This window comes from Tupaia chinensis, unplaced genomic scaffold (assembly GCF_000334495.1).
Source record: "Tupaia chinensis unplaced genomic scaffold, TupChi_1.0 Scaffold143247_2, whole genome shotgun sequence".
Classification (NCBI taxonomy): domain Eukaryota; kingdom Metazoa; phylum Chordata; class Mammalia; order Scandentia; family Tupaiidae; genus Tupaia; species Tupaia belangeri.
Genome location: NW_006203092.1, coordinates 300,163 through 322,307, shown reverse-complemented (window position 1 = coordinate 322,307; position 22,145 = coordinate 300,163). Strand labels below are relative to the sequence as shown.

At 40.0% G+C, this 22,145-nt stretch overlaps 1 protein-coding gene across 1 annotated transcript in view; it reads right to left on the bottom strand.

Moving 5' to 3' along the window:
• The window catches only part of FREM1 (FRAS1 related extracellular matrix 1), a 182,673-nt gene that overhangs the window by 148,223 nt on the left and 12,305 nt on the right, over positions 1–22,145 (bottom strand). The window contains exons 2-3 of the mRNA XM_006163834.1: positions 7,949–8,054; positions 2,143–2,663 (exon numbers count right to left, since the gene is read on the bottom strand). Coding sequence (XP_006163896.1) covers positions 2,143–2,397 — 255 coding nt within the window. The 5' untranslated portion in view covers positions 2,398–2,663; positions 7,949–8,054. The remainder of the gene's footprint in view (positions 1–2,142; positions 2,664–7,948; positions 8,055–22,145) is intronic.

Sequence of the window (22,145 nt, the reverse complement as noted above, 5' to 3'; positions counted from 1 at the left end):
CCCCCCCCCCGCCTCAGGAGATCCCCTTCCAGGAAACGCTGTCAGGGTTCAGAATCTGATGATAACTTTAAATGCGATAAATGGAACATTTGGAGATATCAATTTGAGCTAGCATCCAAGTCTTTTATTCCATCTTTACAAAATTCAAATACTATTTTTTATAATAATAATCTCATGGAATGTATTTGTTTGGCCACATAGGGAGAGAAACAATGTTCACAGTTCAGCAAATGGAAATGGGACACTTTTCCAGAAGCAGGAGCAGCATTGAGGATTGAATATTCTTGAAAAGGTTTACATTGGGAGCAAAGCTAAACTGCAGAACGAGCAGGTACTCAAACCAGGAGCATTTTCTATTTTGTATAAAAATAGAAATTTTCAGCAAAAGCAATGTATTTTTTTAAACATATTTTTATAGCCCAGTGAATTAGAAAGTAACTCTTTACACTACAAACATTTAAATAGAAAGGTCTCCAAGGGTTTGCATGTGTTTTTTTCTGTATTTTGTTTTTGTTTTTGTTTTTGTTTGCTATAGGGCGTGTGTACTCACCAGAGAGAGACAAAAACAGAGGTGAGAGAGAAATAAGCCCCCAAGGGGGATGGCCGTGCCACAATCCCTTCTTCTCCATTCTCCTCTCAGGATTTTGGACACCCACACAAATGCATCTGCCATGATTTTCAAGTCACTGAGTCCTGGACTTGAACTCATATATTTGAGTTAAGTAAGTTCTAGCACCTTAACTTCCATGCCACCTGCTGGCACTGGCTGTTTTCTTTTTTTAGTTGATTTATTTCTCCCATGAGAAAGAGACAAAGAGAGGTACTCCCCCCCACACAAATACACACAGGGCTTTCACATTGTGATTCGCCATCGGCCTCAGCTAGCCAGGATCACCAGTACGTGCGCATGCCCAGCATGCACCGTGAGACCTGGGGTCATAACCCAGGACTTCCCAATATGGCAGCAGCATGGTGGAGCACTGAGTTACTGCTGCACCCCTATAGCTGACCCAATCTCCCAATTATGAGAAAAAAATTATGCGGGAATTTTTGAAGATCAATGAATACTTAAAGTGAAATATTTTCATATCTCTTTTCTACTTCTTTTCCCTTACTCAAGAAAATGTTCAAATGATGTTAGCAGATGAAAATTACTTCATATCTTACCTTCGCTGGTCTGAGGTCACTAGTGTGTCCTAAAAATGTCTTGAAATCCTGATATCTCATCCAAAGGCACCCTGACTAGCAGTGGCTATGACAATTTAGGGCAGAAATAATCCCATAGAAGCTAGACATATCACACCATACAAGCGAGTGCCCACCCCAGCCCTTGAAAAGCTACCCTTGTTTTGCTTGCAAACTCATTTTCTCTCTCTCATTCTCTCTATTTTCCAGTGTCCTATAGAGTGGCCGGGTTCCTGAAATAAGACCTGTGTAATTCTCTTACATTGTGCATTTTCCTGGATTATTAGCGATTCTTTTAGGTCAAGCAGTTGGTAAGATACACAAAGTTCTTTCCAACAGGAGACATTGGAAAAACTCACTGACACAGTGCATTATGAAGAAAAATGCATGCATCTGGGTTAGTTTGAACTTTACTTGCTCCACAGATGTTAGCATAATGAGGAGTAAATCCTGTTGGCTGCAGGCTTGTGATCTGAAGTCAGCCAACAGCATTCAAAAATTGGCTTTACCCAGCAACCAGCAGTTAGCATAATGGCTATGTCGCTGGACTCCCACGTAGTCGACTGCGGTTTCACGTCCTGGACCCGGTGGCTTAAAACTCACGCCGGGCGCGTGTGCATGCGTGCTCAAGATCCCGAGAGGAGAATGGAGAAGAAGGGATTGCGGCGTGACCATCCCCCCTGGGGGGTGATTTCTCGCTTTCTGTCTCTATGTCTCTCTCTGTCTGGCGAGCGCACACGCCCTACAGCGAAAACCTCTCCAAAAATAAATAGGCTTTACCTCACACAGAAAAACAGTACAACCCTTCTCCTGTTCATAACAAGTCAACCATTTCCACCGTGAACATCTTACCTTTGATGGCTTGAGCAGGCTTTTTGCATCTCTCTCCTCCTTATCCGTCCCTCAGACTCCACATTCAGCCACACCACTGAGCAGAAAACCTCAAACAGGACCTACCTGTGGAGTGAGTTTCCCAACCCTCTGGGTTATTGGCTCATTCATCACGACTTCCACTTTGCAGGCATCTTTCTCTTTGGGGATGGCAAACTTCAGGTCATCTCCTGACAGGAAGGCGGAGCCGCCCTTCATCACTCGGAGTCCACGGTTCACGCTGACGAAGGTGGGGCCGGCCTCGGGCAGGAGCAGGAGCAGGAGCAGCAGCAGGAGCAGCAGGAGCAGGGCCCCGGGCCCAGCCCAGCGCAGGGAGTTCATGCTGACGGGGGCAGCTTGCTTCCGTCCACGTCCAGCGAAATCCTTCAACAAAGGAGGGTTTCTGTGCTGCCTCCTGGAGTGTCAGCTCATAGTCTAAGGGGCAGGGCAAGGGGTCCCGACAATGTGCCCTGAGATCTTAACATGCCCTTTCATTTCAGGCTCCACAAGGAGGCCTTTCAGGCAATCCCGAGGCTTTTAATAAAACTCGCTGATCACTTCTGACAACGCCAGCAAGATTAATGTGCCTCCCAAGTGCTTTTCTAATCCTGCAAATGGGAGAAGGGGTTGGAGGAAAGGGAGACCAAAAGGTTTATGCGGCTATTCAAAAGATTGTTACTGACAAAGGAATCTTTCAACCAGCCTATAATTTCAGCTAAATTAAAAACAAATAAACTAACTTGACCTCAGGCCCATCCAGAAGGCAATGCAGCCATTTGGTTACCCCGCTGTAGCTCCTGCTTCCGGACTCAACAAACCCTACTCCGGGCATCAGCTGTGTGGTCCAGCAGACAACCAGTCTCTGCAAAGGGCGCCCGTTGGGTCCTCTGGGTTCAGGGAAAGTCGTTGAACTCTTTGCTTCTGTTACTTTATTTGCTCATTAAAAATTAAATCTAATTTGCATCAGAGAGTAAGCAGGACTACTTGCACAGTTTGAAAGCATGATCCTCTCTAGCAACACTAACCAGATAAGAAATAAGCCTAGTAACTTGTCCTATTGGGCGCAATTCTGTCTTTGCTGGGCAAATGATGGGAGATTGGAGAAAACATTTTTTCTAAGTCAACATTTAAGTTTTCGTTTATGTATATGTAAAAGGGTCTATGGATCAAATGGCACAGCTCTGGTCTGCACAGCAAATATCATGGTGTACTTATATGCATGTTCAGGTTACCTACAATGCAAATCACATTATAATAGCCTCAATTTGCACAAAGGGAGTCTTTGTTTCTACTTTAACCACTTAGAATTTTATGATTACTTCCTTGTGTTCTGCTAGAATTGGAAAGATTTTATCCAAAGGAAAATGTATTGAAACATATTCTTAAATTCAGAGTATGATTAGGTGAACAAATGACAGTTTGTTATGTCCAAAGAAAGAACTTTCATTTTAGTGACTTGAAAAATTTTTGTGCATAACCAATGGATACTGATGTAAATAATTGTTTGTCAGAATGGTTAAGACCAAAATACCTCATTATTTATTTATTTTTTTAATTTGCTATAGGGCATGTGCACTCACCAGAGAGAGAAGACAGGGATGGAGAGAAACTGTGAAAGTATACCCCACCCAAGATCCTGGTTGCACATACACACACATGCACACACATGTCTGGTGTATTTTTCAAGCCGCTGGGATGGAATTTCAACCACGGTCTACCATATGGGATCCAGTTCCCTCTACATAGTACTTACCCACTGCACTACCTGGCTAGCCCAGTTTTTCTCATAATATGCATTTTCCATAAAGTTTTTTTTTTTTTTTTGGGGAGGGTTTTTCCCCTGGGGACCGTGGCCCCCAGAGGTTTTCACCATAGGGCACGTGCGCTCGCCAGACAGACAGAAACATAGAGACAGAAAGCAAGAAATCACCCCCCCAGGGAGGATAGTCATGCCACAATCCCTTCTCCTCCATTCTCCTCTCGGGAATCTTGAGCACACATGCACACGCACCCAGCGTGAGTTTTAAGCCACCAGGTCCAGGACACAAACCGCAGTCGACTACGTGGGAGTCCAGCGACATAGCCATTACACTAACTGCTGGTTCCCAAGTTTTTGAACATTCCTTGTATTTGTTAAATGAGTGAATAAATTGGTGAAGACAATGCCTCAAGTTCCTTTATACCACTTATAGTTCCACAAAGAATATTAGTATATCTAAAGAAAGAATTGCCATTGTAAGGGGGAACCATCAGCCAGGAATCAAGATGTCACATGGATTCAGTTACAGAGGGACTGTCACAAAGAGACAGAACATCTTGGCAGTGTGGACAGAGTTCATTTTCTGAAGCCATAATGCCAAGGCTGAAACTTCAAACTAGAAAATGCCACACTCCTAGATCTCTTGTTGATCAGCCTTCCTTAGGGAGCACCTCCAGTCAAACACCAGAAGAAGGAGTGACATAGGCTGAGGTAAAAATTAAAACATACCACTGTTTGTCCCTTCATTCCCAGGCAATGTGGTGAATATATCCAAAAGAGAGAAGCAAAATGGTAATAACTGCAAATGAAGCAAACACCCATCTACAAGAAAATGGCTGAATAGAGTAGGTAGATTTATGCATGAAATATAAAGTAACCTTTAAAATTTGAATTAGAGACACGTCAGTCAACTTAGATTTCCACAAGGTATTGTCAATTCGAAAAAGCAAAATGGAGAAAAGTATGTATTATATATATTTGGGGGAAGAAATGAGGCTGTAAATAACTATATGGAAATAGAAAAATATGGACAGATAACTATTATAATAGAAATTATCTGAAAGGGGCAATGTGGTATGGGTAAACAGGAGGAAGAAGAAAAGGATACTCAAGCTGAATATTTGTATGCTCCCCAAATCCATATGCTAAAGCCCTATTCCCCAATACAATGGTATATGGAAGTGGGGCCTTTTGGGTAATTAGGTTTATACCAGGCCATAAAGGTGGAGTCCTCCTGGCAGGATCCTGATGAGGGGATAAGGAGATTAGATTAGAGGATGCTCTTATATGGTTCTCTCTCTCTCTCTCTCTCTCTCTCTCTCTCTCTCTCTCTTTCTCCTATCTCTCTCTCTCTCTTCCCCCCCCCCCCTCTCTCTCTCTCTCTCTCTCTCTCTCTCTCTCTTTCTCCCCCCCCTCCCTCTCTCTCTCTGCCAGGTGAAAATACAGCAAGAGGGTGCACCTCTGCAAAGCAAGAAGAGGATACTCTAAGGATCAAATCAACAGGTGCACTGGTCTTGGACTTCCCAGCATCCAGAACTGTAAGGAATAAATTTCTTTAAGTCACCTAGTCTATTTCTGTTGTACCAACCCAAGCTGGCTAAGACAGTAATATTATTTTTAGAAAGAAAAAACAAAGTATGCAATTTAAAATTGCAACAACCAGGCTGGCCCCTAAACCTAGTAGTTATAGAAATTGACCCCACATGGCCAACTGCAGTTTGAATCCCCGTGCCAGTGGCTTGAAAACCACACTGGGCACATGTGCATGGGTGCTCATCATCCTGACAGGATGAGGAAATGGAGGAAAGGGGGCTGCAGTGTGACCACACCCCATTAAAGGGTGCTTTCTCTCTGTCTCTGTCTCTCTGTCTCTCCCTCTTACAAGTGCACATGCCTCTGGCAATTGAAAACATGCAACACAATTTGGGACCAGCAGATGGCATAGTGGTTATGTCACTGGACATCCACCTAGTTGACCACAGTCCAAGTCCCAAACCCAGAGGCTTAAAACTCATGCCAGACACATGTGTGTGCATGCCCAAAATCCTGAGAGGAGGATAGAGGGAAAGGGATTGCGGTGTGGCCATCCTCCCTGGGAGGTGGTTTCTTGCTTTCTGTCTCTCTGTTTCTCTCTGTCTCTCCTGCAAGCACACTCCCTAAAGTAAAAATCTCTCTCTCAAAAAAATGTAACAACCTATATATAAAAATCATACTGTGTGCATTTTGTGTGATGTAAAGAGAAGCTTTAGGAACCAGTCGATATATGGTGCAATGGTTACATCGCTGGACTCTCATGTAGTCAACCAAGGTTCGAGTCCTGGACTCAGTGGCATAAACCTCAAGCCGGGTGCATGTGCATGCATACCCAAATCCTGAGAGGAGAATGGAGAAGGGATTATGTCATGGCCATTCCCCCTGGGGGAAGATTTCTCACTTTCTGTCTCTTTATCTCTCTCTGTCACTCTGGCAAGCACATGTGCCCTATAGCAAAAAAAAAAAAATCTCAAAAAGAAAAGGAACTTCAAAACGATTTTTAGTTTAAAGGGTTTTTTTTAAAGTATGTTTGTATAGCACTTGAAAATAAACACTTTTAAGAACAACAATTTTGATAGATAACAGTGACACTACATAACAAAAGGTACATCCTCTGACAAAGCCAATACAAAGCAAGCCTATCTCACATGTAGGTGTGTCATTATGCCACTATATTGCTTAACTGAAAATACGTTAAAAAATGTCATGAATATAATTAGGTCCCTAGTACCTCTCCATCAAGGTACAAAGGGCTTCCTTTTCAGATGTGACCACCCATCTAGTGGGAGACCATTAATCCTAAATGAAACCAAAGAACATAGCAAAAAGGCAAGTCCCCATAGGATTTCACCCAACAGCCATCTCCGATGGATTGGTCAGAAGTGTGTGTCAGCCTCTGCAAGAACAGTCTTTGCAAAGGTAGGTATATACACACGCTGTCCTGGGATCCCCTTTTCCTCCTACCATCTCATTCAACAGCTGAAACAAGTCCTCTTTGAAGGCCCGCAGATGATTTAAATTGTATGAGGACACATAATCCACAGTCACATTCTTGATCCTTATCCCTGTAGTGAAGTATTGGGCAGCTTGTCTCTAGACCACCCCCTTTGTACCCTAGATCACAGCTCAGTGACCATTGACCGTGCCTGCATGTTCACAGCTGGACCTGGGTACAAAGTAGGAACATGTCAATTTCAATGGAAGCAAAGCTATCTTAGAAACTTTGCCAAATTATACAAATAGGAGTTTAATGACTTTATATATGTTTTGATTTAGCACTGTCTTAAAAAGAAAGACTTTATATATGTTTTGATTTAGCACTGCCTTAAAAAGAAAGACACGTGGACCTAAATGAAACAGTTTCAAAATCCTGTTTCATGTTAGCAATTTAAAATACCAAATAAGCTCCCCTTCCATATGTTATTAAGATAATATAGTAAATGCACCCTTCCTTTCTCTAATGGTTACTTAGTAATTTTTCCCCAACATCTATCTGTGATAAGAATGCGTGTGTTCCACAATATCCATCCTCATCTTCTTCTGTAGAAATAGACATTTTTAACTGAATACAGAGTCAGCCAGAACAAAGATTGTATTTCACACTTTCTTTCAGCTCTCTGTGACCGGACCCTGGTCATGGATTTTTTTTTTTTTTTAGTTTGTTCTTTTATTTATTTATTTTATATTTCATTTTCTTTTATACGGTCTTGGAATTTTTTAAAAGATGCCACATGACAGTTTGAGAAAATGTCTGAGAAAAGGTAGTTATTTGCATGTTCCTTTTTTCTTTATGCCCCTGACCACCTTGCTAACTGGTTGGATTAGCAATGTGGTCTTAGACATTAAAAAACAGGGCCATGCCATAGGTTATCAGAAGGTGGTCTAGAAGGAACTGAATCTCTGGGAGATTTGCAAAGCAGTCACCAAACCAACCCGTTCTTCCAAAGTTTTACATGGCAGAGAATGTAAATGTGTTTCCTGTTGAACTCTGTTATTTGAGGACTTTTTTTTGGTTACTCATGACTGAACTTTACACCTTTAATAATCACTTTGTTCTTACATCTTTTGTATTAATGTAGTCTCTCATCAGCTGAAGATTACCTTTTTACTTCACAACCTCTGGGACAGCAGCAGGTTCTCCAATTATATTAGAGGAAGTTCTTAACCAGGAGGTAGAGTTGGAGTCCAAGTTCCTATCCTTTTCCCACTAAAAAGAGATAAGAAAAAAAAGAAGAAAATCTCTCTCTGTGGCTCTTTTTGTCTTGTTATTGTGAAAAGATTGCAACTGAATCCTGAAGATCTGGATTCTAATTCCAAGGATCAGGATTCTAATCCCGGTTCTTGCGATTATCAGTTTCCTCTTTTAAAAATGGAGTCATCCATCCTGCCTGTGAGTTTCCCTGTGAGGCCAAATGAAAGGATCAGGATTCTAATCCCGGTTCTTGCGATTATCAGTTTCCTCTTTTAAAAATGGAGTCATCCATCATCCTGCCTGTGAGTTTCCCTGTGAGACCAAATGAAAAAACATGTGTGGAAATTTGTCTTAGTTATAGAACCTCATAGAAACATGATGTTATCATTATAAAATATACCAAGGTAATGAGAGAGTAGAGCATTCTCAGAAAAAATACAGCAGTAGGAATTAGGCTGTGAGTGTGGTGCAAAATTAGATGCAATAAATATCAGAGTCTGTCTGCTTACATTCTGAATTTCTTTTTTCTTCCTTGTGGTCTTAAGACAGGATGAATGAAAAACAGAATTCTAATATTTCAAAACCAGCCTGAAGCTTTAATTTACAGGGACAAAAAGTATGAGAAGAAACAAATTCCAAATTCAACATCAAACAAAATTTATCCTTTAATCAACAGAGCCTGGGTGATGCTGTAAAATTAGGCGCAATGAAGACTAAAATGAGTATGCTTTATTTGTGTTTATTTACATTCTAGTTTTGCTCCTGTGTTTTTCTCTTGGTGTTGGAAAACACCAAGGAGACATTCAGTGGAAAGTACTGTTCGGGTTTTTCACTTCAGGTAGCAGGTATGAGAGGGGAAAGAGAAGGAAATGGGGATGAGTAGAAGGAGAAAAAAGGCAAAAAAGGAGAACAGAACAATAGCAAAGCAAAGCAAGACTGTAGCAAATAAGAGTTCAGAGATGACGATGGGGTTTTTGTCTCACCCCAAATAAGATCAGTAGTTGTCTTTTCTCTGACTCGACATTACGATGTTCTTTTTTTTTTTAACTTACAGGCATTCACTGTACATCCACACAGTATACAAAATGAGATTTTCCATCCAGAATGCACTGTCTATTGGCTCAAAGATCTTACCATACATGTTATCACCAACAAATAATTTTCTATTTCTTGTTTCTTGTTTCTTAAATCTTTCACTTTTCCCCCCTTGATTCCCTACCTCTCACCCTCTGCCAATTTCCCACCTTCTTCCACACTGTCTCTGGTATGTACAGTTGTTTTCCATGCCTTTTTTTTTTTCACATTTTATTGATTCACTAAAGATCTTAATTAATTTCAAAACATTTGATATCAAGCACAGCTGATATCAAATATACATATCTATGAATGCATGTCTGACTTTAGGCGTAAACCTCAGTGAGTAAAGTGAACATACTATAAAGTAGCACCTGGCTGGGGCTATATAGCTCACTGCGATCATTAAATAGGTATTAATAGGGTTTTTTTAATTTCAAGAGAAATAGTTTTAGTTTTATTAGACCAAAATAAAAAAATGTTAAGAGAAATTTGTTTAATACTTAAAGCCAGGAAAAAGGTTAGGATTCAGTTCAAATGGTAGGTAGATGAACCTATCAACAGTTCAATAGAAGGCAAAAATCCTTAAATGTGGAAATCAAAGCATTGAAGAAAATCGGTAACATTTTTGTCTAAAGTAAAAAAATTCTATTTCACTAGTTCAGACTCATGTCATTAATCTCTATTTTATTGAATTCGCAGTGTTAGTGTCATTTAATCTTTCCATTTAAACTCTGGGAGTTAGCATTCAACTCTGGACTTGTCCCTACCATTAGGCAGGCCATTCGCTTGGTTATTTTTTGTACTCCTATTTCTGTGTGACTGACTTTATAGTTTTCAAGGTATAACACTCCTTTCAGCACTTCTTGGAGAGCTGGTCTTTAGGAAGCATGACAGATTCAGAACCACTGAGAGAGCCCTCCCTCAAGCTATGCCATCATGATGGTAGGAGAGGGAAAAATCCTTTTTTCCTATCTTCGTTTCATTGGTTGAGGTCCTATAAATTAGACTGAAAAAAATTAATGACAAAGAAACATACCAATTTATTTAATATAGGTATTATAAAAACTGAAGCCTTCATAAGGAAATAAAGACCAGAAAAAAAAATTAAGCCTGAGCATTTTCGTACTAGATGGATAAAGAGTGGGAAGTTGTGGGGACATGTGACAGGACAAAGTGGTGAGACTAAGAGTGGGAAACTAGGGGCAATTTAGCCAGGCCTGCTGGTTCAGCTTCCTTTCAGGGTCCTCATCTCCAGAGGTAAGAATGCGCCCTTCCTCCTGGTATAAGGAGAGCACCTCTCACATGAGGGTCTTATGACCTGCTGTTCAAGTGAGAAGGTCAAGGAGTCTTCCCAGCATCTGCCATTTCTCAAAGTTTAAAAAAATTCAATATGCCAAGGTGTCCTATTTTGAGGTCACAAACCCCGATGGAATGTATCATGATCAAGGGTGCAAGGACAGACAGACCTTTGACTGCTACACAAACCCATTAGGCTTCTTTCCATTTCTATGAAAAGAAATTACCTGAGCCCAGGCAGTATAAGAAGATACCGGCTTACTGAGCTCACAACATGGTGGTCCAAACTCAAGGGCCAAATCTGTCGTCCCAAGGAATCACATCGCAACAGCAAGAGCGGAGTGCAGCTATGTCCATCCACGTGTCTCTGGTCTGGTCTCATTCCCACTTTTTTTTTTTTTTAACTGTATTGTTTAAATAATTATTTATTTCGTGTCTCTGGTCTGGTCTCATTCCCACTTTTCTTTTTTTAACTGTATTGTTTAAATAATTAATTATTTATTTATTTATTTTATTCATTCATTTATTTTAATTTGACGAGATAGACACACACACACACAGAGAGAGAGAGAGAAAGAGAGAGAAAGCAAGTCACCAGGTCTGGAACTTGAACCATGGTCAGCCATGTGGGAGTGTCCAGCCCCCCAACCACCACGCCACCTGCTAGCCCTCATTCCTTCTTCTTATAAACCCACCATAATGTAATCATAGTCCCCACAATCACCTCACCATTCTCAAACAGCACCTTTCAACATCATGAAGGCATTAAGTTTCCTCTTAATAACTCAATACAACGAAGTTCCAACACATGAATTTTGGGGACGACAACCAAACCACTGTAATTTCCTTCCTTAGACTGCAACAATTCAACATCTAGCCTGCTAATGAAGGCTGTACTTTGCAAACTGTACTTCTGAAAATGCACATTTGGGAGATGTTTAAAAATCTTCAACAAAAAAGTCCTCTATTTTCAAATATGTATGAAGCACAGAATGCTAAAATCTCTTTTCAAAAATTGTCCTGAGGAAAGAAACTTTCTAAGCCCAAAGTTTGCAAATTCATAGAAAACCTTTTTTGTCCCTTTCATAAAAAAGAAAAAGCCTAGGTTCTTTGAGAAATCATTCAAGAGACACTAGTTTAGAGAATTAAAGTGATTGAAATATAGGCCAACCAGTTGGTATCTACAAAATTTCTGGTCATGCCGGATAAATCCATACTTAATTTATCTACATTGGAAATCCAAACTTCTGGCTGCAGAGGCCTTCCTCCAAAACTACCCTCAAAGATACAGAAAACCAATTACAGAGGGAAAGATTTTATACCCTCAGAAGTTCTGTTTTCAAGGATTATTAAAGTTTGTGAGAACATCAAAAGAATTTTCCTGAAGATTAGGCAGTAGCCATAATCTAAATTATTTTTGCTTTTAGCCTGAGGGTTGTGGCATACATGTTTTCACAAAAGATTGCTTAAATTGAATAACTTAGAGTAAACAACACCCACTCACATTCACTGTGGTTGACTAGACCCTATTCCTCACGTGGGATTAATCGCATGCTGGTGGGCCCTCCCCACCGGAATCACTGGGACTGAAATTCCATTTTCTCTTCTTGAGTGAATTCTGTGTTTCTTAGTTCACAAGGAAAGTGATAACTCTGCTTGAATCCACATTAAATGATGTCAGAAGTTTATCTTTGACATCAATCCCATTGATTGGATCTAGAATACATTCTGGTTCTTTATTTGGATATGACATAGTCATTTGGTCATCCATTTTACAAACTATTATTGAGTACTCATTTTGTGACAAGTGCTAGACAAGTACTGAGAATATAAAGACAAAAAAGAGGGGCCAACAGGTGGTATAGTGGTTAAGGCGCTGGACTCCCACATGACTAACCGCAGTTCAAGTTCCAGACCTGGCAGTCTGACAGTCACACCAGGCCCTTATGTGTGTGTGTGCCCAAAATCCCAGGAGGAGAATGAAGTAGAAGAGATTGCAGCTTAGCCATCCATCTTGGGGGGTGAGCTCTCATTTTCCCTTTCACTGTCTCTCTGGCAAGCACATGGCAAAAACCTTTAAAAAGGGGAGGGGTAACAAAAAATCTTGCCCTTAGAGAGTTTACAGTCTAATTCATATAGACAAACATATAAAGCAATGATTCAAAAAGGGTGGTAAATGCTATCTGATGAGATATATCGCGTACTGCAGGAATAAATAGGAGGGCAACATTTGACACAAACTGGGCTTAGAAGACAATACCTAGAAGGGGAAGAGTTAAATCTGAAAAATAGATAAGATTTAGAAAGGTGAAAAGGGGAACAAAGGGCATGTTTGAGAATGGAGAGAAAGAATGTGTCAGTCAAAAAATCAACAAGTGGATGTCATGTTAGAAGCAAAGAGTTCTTGTGTGAAAAGGTAGAGAGACAATGTGAGTTCATAAAAGGTAACCCCTGTTTCAAGAGATTGAGGTCTTACAATTTTAGCACATTCTCCATAGCTTAATAACAATACCATGGGTCTAGCAGGTGGCATGGTAGTTAAGTGGCTGGACTCCCACCTGGCTGACCATGGTTTGAGTCCCAGACCTGGCAGCTTACTTTCTTATTTTCCCTCTCTCACTCACTCTGTGTCTCTCTCTGGTGAGTGCATGTGTCCTGTAACAAATTAAGAAGAATAATAAATAAAAATTAAATACATAATTCTTTAAAAAAAAAAAATACCACACTAGAAGACAGGAGCTATGTCTGGGTCTGTATCTCTCTTTCAAAGCCACCAAGATTCAATAGTTGGGGGGGCAGATGTCCTACTCTGATGACCTTATCTAATTCTAATCACCTCCCATAGGTCATTAGATTACGTGTTCTCCCTCTTATTACCATCACAGTGGCTCACATGAATTTGGGTGGGGGGGACACATTCAAACATTAAAACTGTAGCAGGTACTTTACAGTACAAAATGGTATTTTCTGAGTGATAGCGTATGAACAAAATGCTCTAAGGAAGCCATCAAGCACACCAGCATATAAGGAAAGAATCTCCCACTGTTCAGATTGAAACACTTCATTGTGAAAAAGATTGCTCAGATTGTTCAGAAAACTACCTAGCATTGCTCCTTCCGTTGTGCTATGTAAACATAACCATTCTATTCACGATGCCAAAACTATTGATAAGTTTAAAACTCACAGATAGCAGTAGCAGAAAAGAGACCAACCACCACAAATCTTTTTTGTTAAGTTTCTCTTCTATAAAGGAAACGTTTTCGGTAACTCAAGAAACTTGGTAAGTGACCTGAAAAAGTGCACTTTTTTTTAAAGCCTAAGTCACAGTACATCATACATAAAAATAAAAAATAAAAAGAATTTTAGAGTTAGAAGAAGGTTCTTCTCCAAATTTACATATAATAGTAATAATAAGCATGCATTACACATGTATAGTTCTTGGCACTGTTTTAACTCTTTTTATATTAACAACAATATATTTTACTATGACTTGGGTAATGGTTTGTCTCCTAAAGTTTCATATTTTAAAATTTGGTCCCCAGTGTAATGACACTGGGACATGGTGAAACCTTTAAGAGGTGTGGACTAGCGGCCAGTGATTGGACCATAGAGGTATCACCTTTATGAACGAATTAATGCTGTCTTGTGAAACTGAGTAAGTGCTAGCTCTTGTGAGAAGGGATTCATTCACCCGAGAGCAGGATGGCTATCTCCAGGTTTATTTCTCTGCGCAGCCCTGCTGCTCTCTCTACTTCAGTCAGTCGTGTTATGATGTAGCCAGCCTAATGACAGCAGCATGCCTTTGAACTTTCTAGACACCAGAACCGTGAGTCAAATAAACCTCTATTCTTTATCATTTACCCTCTTGTGGGAGTTTCTACAAGCAACACAATAGCAGACTAAGACAATTCTATTATTGTTCTCATTTTGCAGTAAGGAAACAGGTAAGTAATCTGTCCAAGGAAAATGCTAATAAATAGTATAGGTGGGACTCCAACCCTGGCAGACAGACTTGAGAACCTGGGAACCTAAAACCTCATGCTTGATGCTCTAGTTTAGTGATTAAGATGATTAAATGAGGACCTAGAGAGGCTGAATCGTTTGCCAATGGTTAAAAGGTCAGTTTACCTGCTGCTTTATTCATTAATGCAAATAGAGTGCAAAAGTAAAGCAGAGGATCATAAACTCTGAGGTAGTAAAGTAAAAAAAGCATAACATTCAAAACCTAATAAATATAATAGACTTCTGATGAAACTCTTGACTTTCTTCTGTACTGAGGATCTTAGCACAATTTTGATGATTTTAGCTATAATCTAATCATCACTTTTTTAAAACAATGTTTCTTAACTAATAACAATCACTTTTTTAAAACAATGTTTCTTAACTAGTAACTTCATAAATAATTTTCCAAATCGACTGTACCAAAAAGGAGAGTAAGAGGACTTAAATCTTTGATGTAAAGATTGAAGCTGTAAGAAAATGATGAGGTCAGGCTGCTAATCAGATTCACTGCACCTGTGCACCTGTCTGGTTCCACCATCTCCTTGAGCAAGGTCCTTATTCTTCCTTGGGCTCTGCTTCTCATCTATGAAATGAAGGCAATAATTGATACCCTTCAGGGTTGTTAAAATACTTAAATGTGAGCATATCTGTAAGTGTAAATCAAAGTTACCTATAACACAGCAAGGCTCAGCTGACTTCAGTTCCCTTCCTTCTTTTTCCTACCCAGATCTGTGGAAGAATGTTTTTTTCTAAAACGTATTTTAAAAGCTACCACTGTAGTGGTGGATACATGTCATTAAACATTTTTCAAAACCTACAGAATGTGCAACACAAAGAGTGAACTCTAACACAAGTTATAGCCTGTCGTTAATGATAATTGCCTCATCGATTGGAACCCCATTGTACCACACTAATGCAAGACTAAAAGGGAAACTGGATGATTGAGTAAAAAGAGTGAAGAGGTATGAGAACTCTGCTCAATTTTTCTGTAACACTAAAATTTCTCCCAAAAAAAAGTTTATTAATTTATAAAAAGTTATTGGGGGACCAGCAGTTGGCATAATGGCTATGTCACTGGACTCCCATGTAGTCGACCATGATTCCAGTCCCAGACCTGCTAGCTTAAACTCACGCTGGGCATGTGTGCGTGAGTGCCCAAGATCCCAAGAGGAGAATGGAAGAGAAGGGATTGTGGTGTGGCCAACCCACCTGGGGGGAGAGGGTTGTTCTCACTTTCTGTCTCTCTCTCTCTCTGTCTCTCTGTTGAGAGCATGCTCCTTATAGCAAAAACTTTAAAAAAAAATTTTTTTAAGCTATTAGAGGCCAGCCACAGTGGTACATGCTGCTAGGAGGCTGTGCTCCATAGACTGAGACCATAGGGGAGGCCTAGGTTCAATTCCCAGTCCAACCTAGAAGATGGGTACTGTAGTGTGTTCCTATAATCCCAGCTACTCAGAAGGGTGAGGCTGGAGGACCATGAGCTCTAAGTGGTTTGGGCAACACAGTGAGATCCTGTCTGAAAAAAAAAAAGAGGCAGATATAGTGGTGCATGCCTTTAAAAAAATATAAAAGTTGTTAGTTGAGCCATCCTTTGCCATGCCTCATGATGAATTGAGTCTCTTGTGACACTAAGACAGAACTAGAAAATTTCTTAGAGATCAGTGCAGGGCCATCACCAATTTAAAAATAGAAGAAGAAAAAGGAGGAGGAAAAGAAAGAAGAGGAGGAGGAGGAGAAAAGAAAAGAAGAGAAAAGAGAAGAAAAAATAAGTAGGAAAGAAGAAAAGACAGCAAACCATGTAAGTTCCTGTTCTTCACACTTTCTCGTGTTAGGACTGAGTATGATTTTGCTCATGCAGTAGCTTGGGAGCTCTGTTCTGTCTAGGTATTTGCAGAGTCCCAGCTACTCAAGTTCTATAGGAATGCCATCTTGCTGATCAGATCTTACTGGCCCCCAGGACACCCCCCCCCACGACCCCGTGTTGAGGCCCCACATGTGAATGCACCCCATGATGGGGTTAATTCTGCTGCTCCTGCCCGCCTCCCTGATCCAGTTGTAGCTAACTGCACTTCAGGCCACTGAGTAAAGGGAAACTTGATCTGCTTCCTTCGGCAGAGTTCATGGTAGGCTGTGGATATCAGCGGGAGGATGAGTGTTCTCAGGCAATGAAATTGAAAATGCTTCAATTACTGGTTCAGAAACAAAATCTCCATAAACATCACAGACTGCAAATAAACTATCTAAATGCCTGATTAGATGCTTTATTGTTGAATAAATATGTGCAGGAGGGAACGGCAACATATATGAGCTACATTATATAAAAATTGCAAACACCAATAAGTCAGAGAAACAATTTAAAAAGGAAAAAAGTATGAAGCAGACCAGTGGTCTTGGCCAAAACACTTCCTCTGAGTTTCCAAGACACAGATAGGCTATATCGGAAATATTGGTTTGCAAACAGTTTGTCTAGAAGTGGGAACATATTTACCATGGGCACCATGTCCAGGTTAGCTGACAAATGCAGTTCAGACTGTGACATCCCTGGGCACCACATAAACTCATAGTGATGGAAGACATTTTTATGGAAAAACACACTAACATCTGTCTCCTTCCTTTAAGGTGTTAGGACTCCTTTACTCATTTTCACTCAGCTGCACTCAGTTCTGTGTACCACATTCAGGCCGCAATTCATGTTTTAATCATACTTCGAGGGCACCAGCCTATTTACACAGACCACAGTGTGAATGGTGCCCCCTGGAGTTGTGCAACAGGGATAGCTGACTTCCATGGCCTGGGAAAAGTACTAGCTACAAAACAAGCTTCACTCACATGGCTTCCGCTGTGCTCTGTTGTGCAGGAGGGAGGTATCCAGTCCCCGTGAGGACTTAGGAGAGACTGTGCTAATAGCAACCATGAGAAACACACCATGACAGAGCTGCCTCTAACCCCACCCCCAAACTAGTGGGATCATCTCTATCTTCATATCACGGTCACCCTAGCACCACTCCCAGAGTTTCTGATTTTATTTGTCTGGGCGGGGCCCAGGCATCTGAATACAAAAATAATCCAGATGATTCTTATGAGCAACTGGGACTGAGAACCGCTGCTGTCAACAGCCACACTTTATTTTCTTTTTCTCTAAATATAAGAAAAGGTAAAAGGCACTTTAGTGTTCAAAGACTGAAATCTGGTTCTTTAGTATGTCTGAAAACCCATCTGACTCAGTAGGTCTCTTGGTCAGTGTGGAATGAAGTGGTGGAACTAGGACTGGGATGTTACCTCCAAGATCAACACCAGGAAGAGACTAAAAGCAAGACCTAATGAGGAGGAGATGAGGGAAAGGGGGGAAGAGAGAGAGGTAGGATGGTCTAGACAGAGAGGGTCTGACACTTAGAATAAAGAAATGCAGGGAGCCCCAAGTCTGGAGTTGTAGGGGGAACATTTTATTGACAGCCATGCTGGGATGGCCATTGCTATAAAGCAGTCACATGTGTAAAATAAATATACAAACTCAGTGGTTTCTGGAATTAGCAAAACTGTTATGAAGGAAGCAACATCTCAAATTAATGAAACTAACAAAGCTTAACTAAAATTTCTATTGCATTTTCATTTTTTCTTTTGCTATGAATCTTTAAAGACTGATATTTAGGGGATCACCGAGTAGCGTGGTGGTTAAGGCGCTAGACACTCCCACATGGCCAACCATGGTTCAAGTCCTGGACTTGGCAGCTTGCTTCCTCACTTTCCACCTCTCTCTGTGACTCTCTCTGGTCAAATTAAAAAATTTAATTAATTTAGTTTAACTTAATTAATTTTTAAAAAGACTGATATGTGTATGTGTATAGTGTCTTTAAAGATAATGAGAAATATATGTATTTGATAACAATAAATTTTATTATGATACTAATATTCTCCCATTTTGTTATAGTAGGATATTCAAGATGAGAGAGAAATGAGTATTTGGGTTTAGGCCAGAGGTAATAGAGCTCTTCAAAATCATTACTTACAAAATTATTATCAGATTAGAAGGAGATCTGAAGTTATCTGCTTAATCGTCTGCTACAAAGCAAAAAAAAAAAATCAAATAGTTTGTAAATTAAAATCTCTCACATCATTCAAAGTGTAATTCCCTTAGGTGTTATAAATACGCCAGTCATTTCTTGTCAGTTCTTCAATGAAAAACTGGCTGCTATCCCACATCCCTTAAAACATTCCTTAATGCGTTCCTGGCCCTTGATTTTGTCCACTTGAGCCCATCTCATCATCTCTATCCAGGCTTCTGTTTGGAATAAACAACCTGCCTTTTCTACTTAGTAACAAAAAATGACAATCAACTTTTGAAGGAAAAAATCAATTTCTTTTTTCAAAATAAAAAAATGATTACACAAAGAATAAGGATGAGAATAATGTATAAAATCTCTCATCATCTTTAGCTCACACATTTCTTTGCAGGCTTACTTTCTGAACTTCAGTGTCAGTGGCAAGAATCTATAATATACATAATAATATAACCTGAACTTTCTTAGCCTTGATTTCATCATCTATACAGGATTGTCATGAAGATAGAGTTTGGGGATGCTGTTTTTAATTAATGGAAAAATTCAACTGCCCTCACTCCTAGGCATATGTGCTCCTTACCATGACATCGTCTTGAAGTCTTTGGTCTTAAGGTTTTAATTTCAGATCTCTCTGGTCACAATTTAGCTAACAATTTAGATGTGAAGCCTCTAATCATAGGGCAACCCACAAAAACAAGCCTACTGAGAAACGTGATCTCTGGCCATGTCTCCTTTTGCTCACATGGTTCATAGTTTGCCATTCTTAAGATAGCCAGTCATTAACATAAGGGAAGGGATTCATGAGACCACAAAGTCCTCCTACCGTTGACTCTCACACCCTAGGAATTCCATGCACTACAAGCAACTAACAAAGCCACAGATCAGGAAGTCTCTCTTTATTGGGGGTAAATGAAGACCAGTGCTTCCCAACACAGCAATTCAGCAACAATGAAAGAATGAGGCCACATAGTATCTGTAATGCAGAAAGAGACATATGACACACTGCTCCCTGCTCGTTCTATCAGACAGACCAGTACCACCCAAGTTTTATGGCCAAATGAGAAGGGAAAAAATGGATTCCATCTGGGGTTTTTGAAAGACTATAAAAGTTCAAAGCGAGTCCTTAGTCCTGCCTGAGGAACTCTCTGTCATGCCATTCTGCCGTCAAATTCTTAAGAACAGAGTGTATTAAAACTTAAAAATGTGGACATATTTGGCTAAAGATTTTATTTTATTTTATTTTACTTTAGTAATGTCTTAAGAATTTGGAAGATCACCTAATTAACACCAGGAGGAGGTCTTGACATGGTTTCATGGTAAACAGGCTTTGAACAGGGTGTAAATGTTAAACTCTTTGGGTACTATTTAACCCAGTCCAATGGCCATTCTACCCTTATTCTTCCTCTACTAATAAATGACCCTCTACCCTAAAATGACCTTTTAATCGCCAATCAGTACCTCTAGCAGCAGCTATTTTTTCATTATTCCAGAATTTTTAAGGGTTTAAGATAGTGACTATTTTACAATATGTAAGTTATGATAAGTTATAATATCTTTATGAAAAGCTAGGTGGTTTTATACAGATCTATTTTGTGAAAGTAGGCAGATGTTAGTATCAGAGACCACATTCAGTCAAGAGATCAAAGATATTGAGCCATGACATGTGGCTAGCAGGAGTCTGATTTTCTTAAGATGAAGAAAATATTAAAAGATAATAAAAAGGAAGAGGAGAATAAAAGAGGATAAAAGCAAGAGAAAGATCATTGTGTCTATAATTTGAAATGGATTGTTGTCTTGACTACTCAAGAATAGTGGGTCATTATATCACATTAAATGATAATGAATTCATGTTAAAATGGAAATTTTATAATGACTGAAATATCTTTGTTCCCATCCGTATTGAGATCCTTTTTTAAGAAATGTCTCTTCCAGGGACCAGCAGTTAGCGTAATGGCTATATCACTGGACTCCCATGTAGTCGACCGCGGTTCGCGTCCCAGATCTGGTGACTTTAAACTCACGCCGGGTGCGTGTGCGTGCGTGCCCAAGATCCCGAGAGGAGAATGGAGGAGAAGGGATTGTGGCGTGGCCATCCCCCTTGGGGGGTGATTTCTCACTTTCTGTCTCTCTGTCTCTCTCTGTCTGGCAAGCACACGTGCCCTATAGCAAAAAAAAAAAAAAAAAAAAGAAAAAAGAAATGTCCCTTTCAGGATGCTCTAAGACCAGATCATCCATTTGGAAAGATTCCCTTTCTACCATTGCAGAAGAATCATATTTAAACCCATCCCAGGGAATTGATCACATCCTATCTGGTAGGTTCCTATGCATCTATATCTTGTGAAAGTAGGAGGACAAAACTGTCTTTTGCAAGAAGTATGCATTCAACATACGTATCAATAAATGAAATCAGCAATTATATCTTTAGCACTCTTGTCACACAAGAACACACACATACACAGGATAACAACCCACACTGGTATCTTTAACACTTCCCATTAAAACTTAGACATTTCTATGATTCTGAGTTAGAGAGACATCATAAGTAGTTTCTTCTTTTAAAAAAGAGAGAGAGAGGTAAGGAGTTTCATTCTGCTTAAAAGAAACAGCTAAAGTTCTACCCAATAGCTCTGCTTTTAGCTCTCTCTGGTTATACATTTTTCTAAAGCCCCAAACAAAGACAAAGAAGACAAGCTTATCCAATTAAAAGGAGAGTAAGAGGACTTAAATCTTTGATGTAAAGATTGAAGCTGTAAGAAAATGATGAGGTCAGGCTGCTAATCAGATTCACTGCACCTGTGCACCTGTCTGGTTCCACCATCTCCTTGAGCAAGGTCCTTATTCTTCCTTGGGCTCTGCTTCTCATCTATGAAATGAAGGCAATAATTGATACCCTTCAGGGTTGTTAAAATACTTAAATGTGAGCATATCTGTAAGTGTAAATCAAAGTTACCTATAACACAGCAAGGCTCAGCTGACTTCAGTTCCCTTCCTTCTTTTTCCTACCCAGATCTGTGGAAGAATGTTTTTTTCTAAAACGTATTTTAAAAGCTACCACTGTAGTGGTGGATACATGTCATTAAACATTTTTCAAAACCTACAGAATGTGCAACACAAAGAGTGAACTCTAACACAAGTTATAGCCTGTCGTTAATGATAATTGCCTCATCGATTGGAACCCCATTGTACCACACTAATGCAAGACTAAAAGGGAAACTGGATGATTGAGTAAAAAGAGTGAAGAGGTATGAGAACTCTGCTCAATTTTTCTGTAACACTAAAATTTCTCCCAAAAAAAAGTTTATTAATTTATAAAAAGTTATTGGGGGACCAGCAGTTGGCATAATGGCTATGTCGCTGGACTCCCATGTAGTCAACCATGATTCCAGTCCCAGACCTGGTAGCTTAAACTCACGCTGGGCATGTGTGCGTGAGTGCCCAAGATCCCAAGAGGAGAATGGAAGAGAAGGGATTGTGGTGTGGCCAACCCACCTGGGGGGAGAGGGTTGTTCTCACTTTCTGTCTCTCTCTCTCTCTGTCTCTCTGTTGAGAGCATGCTCCTTATAGCAAAAACTTTAAAAAAAATTTTTTTAAGCTATTAGAGGCCAGCCACAGTGGTACATGCTGCTAGGAGGCTGTGCTCCATAGACTGAGACCATAGGGGAGGCCTAGGTTC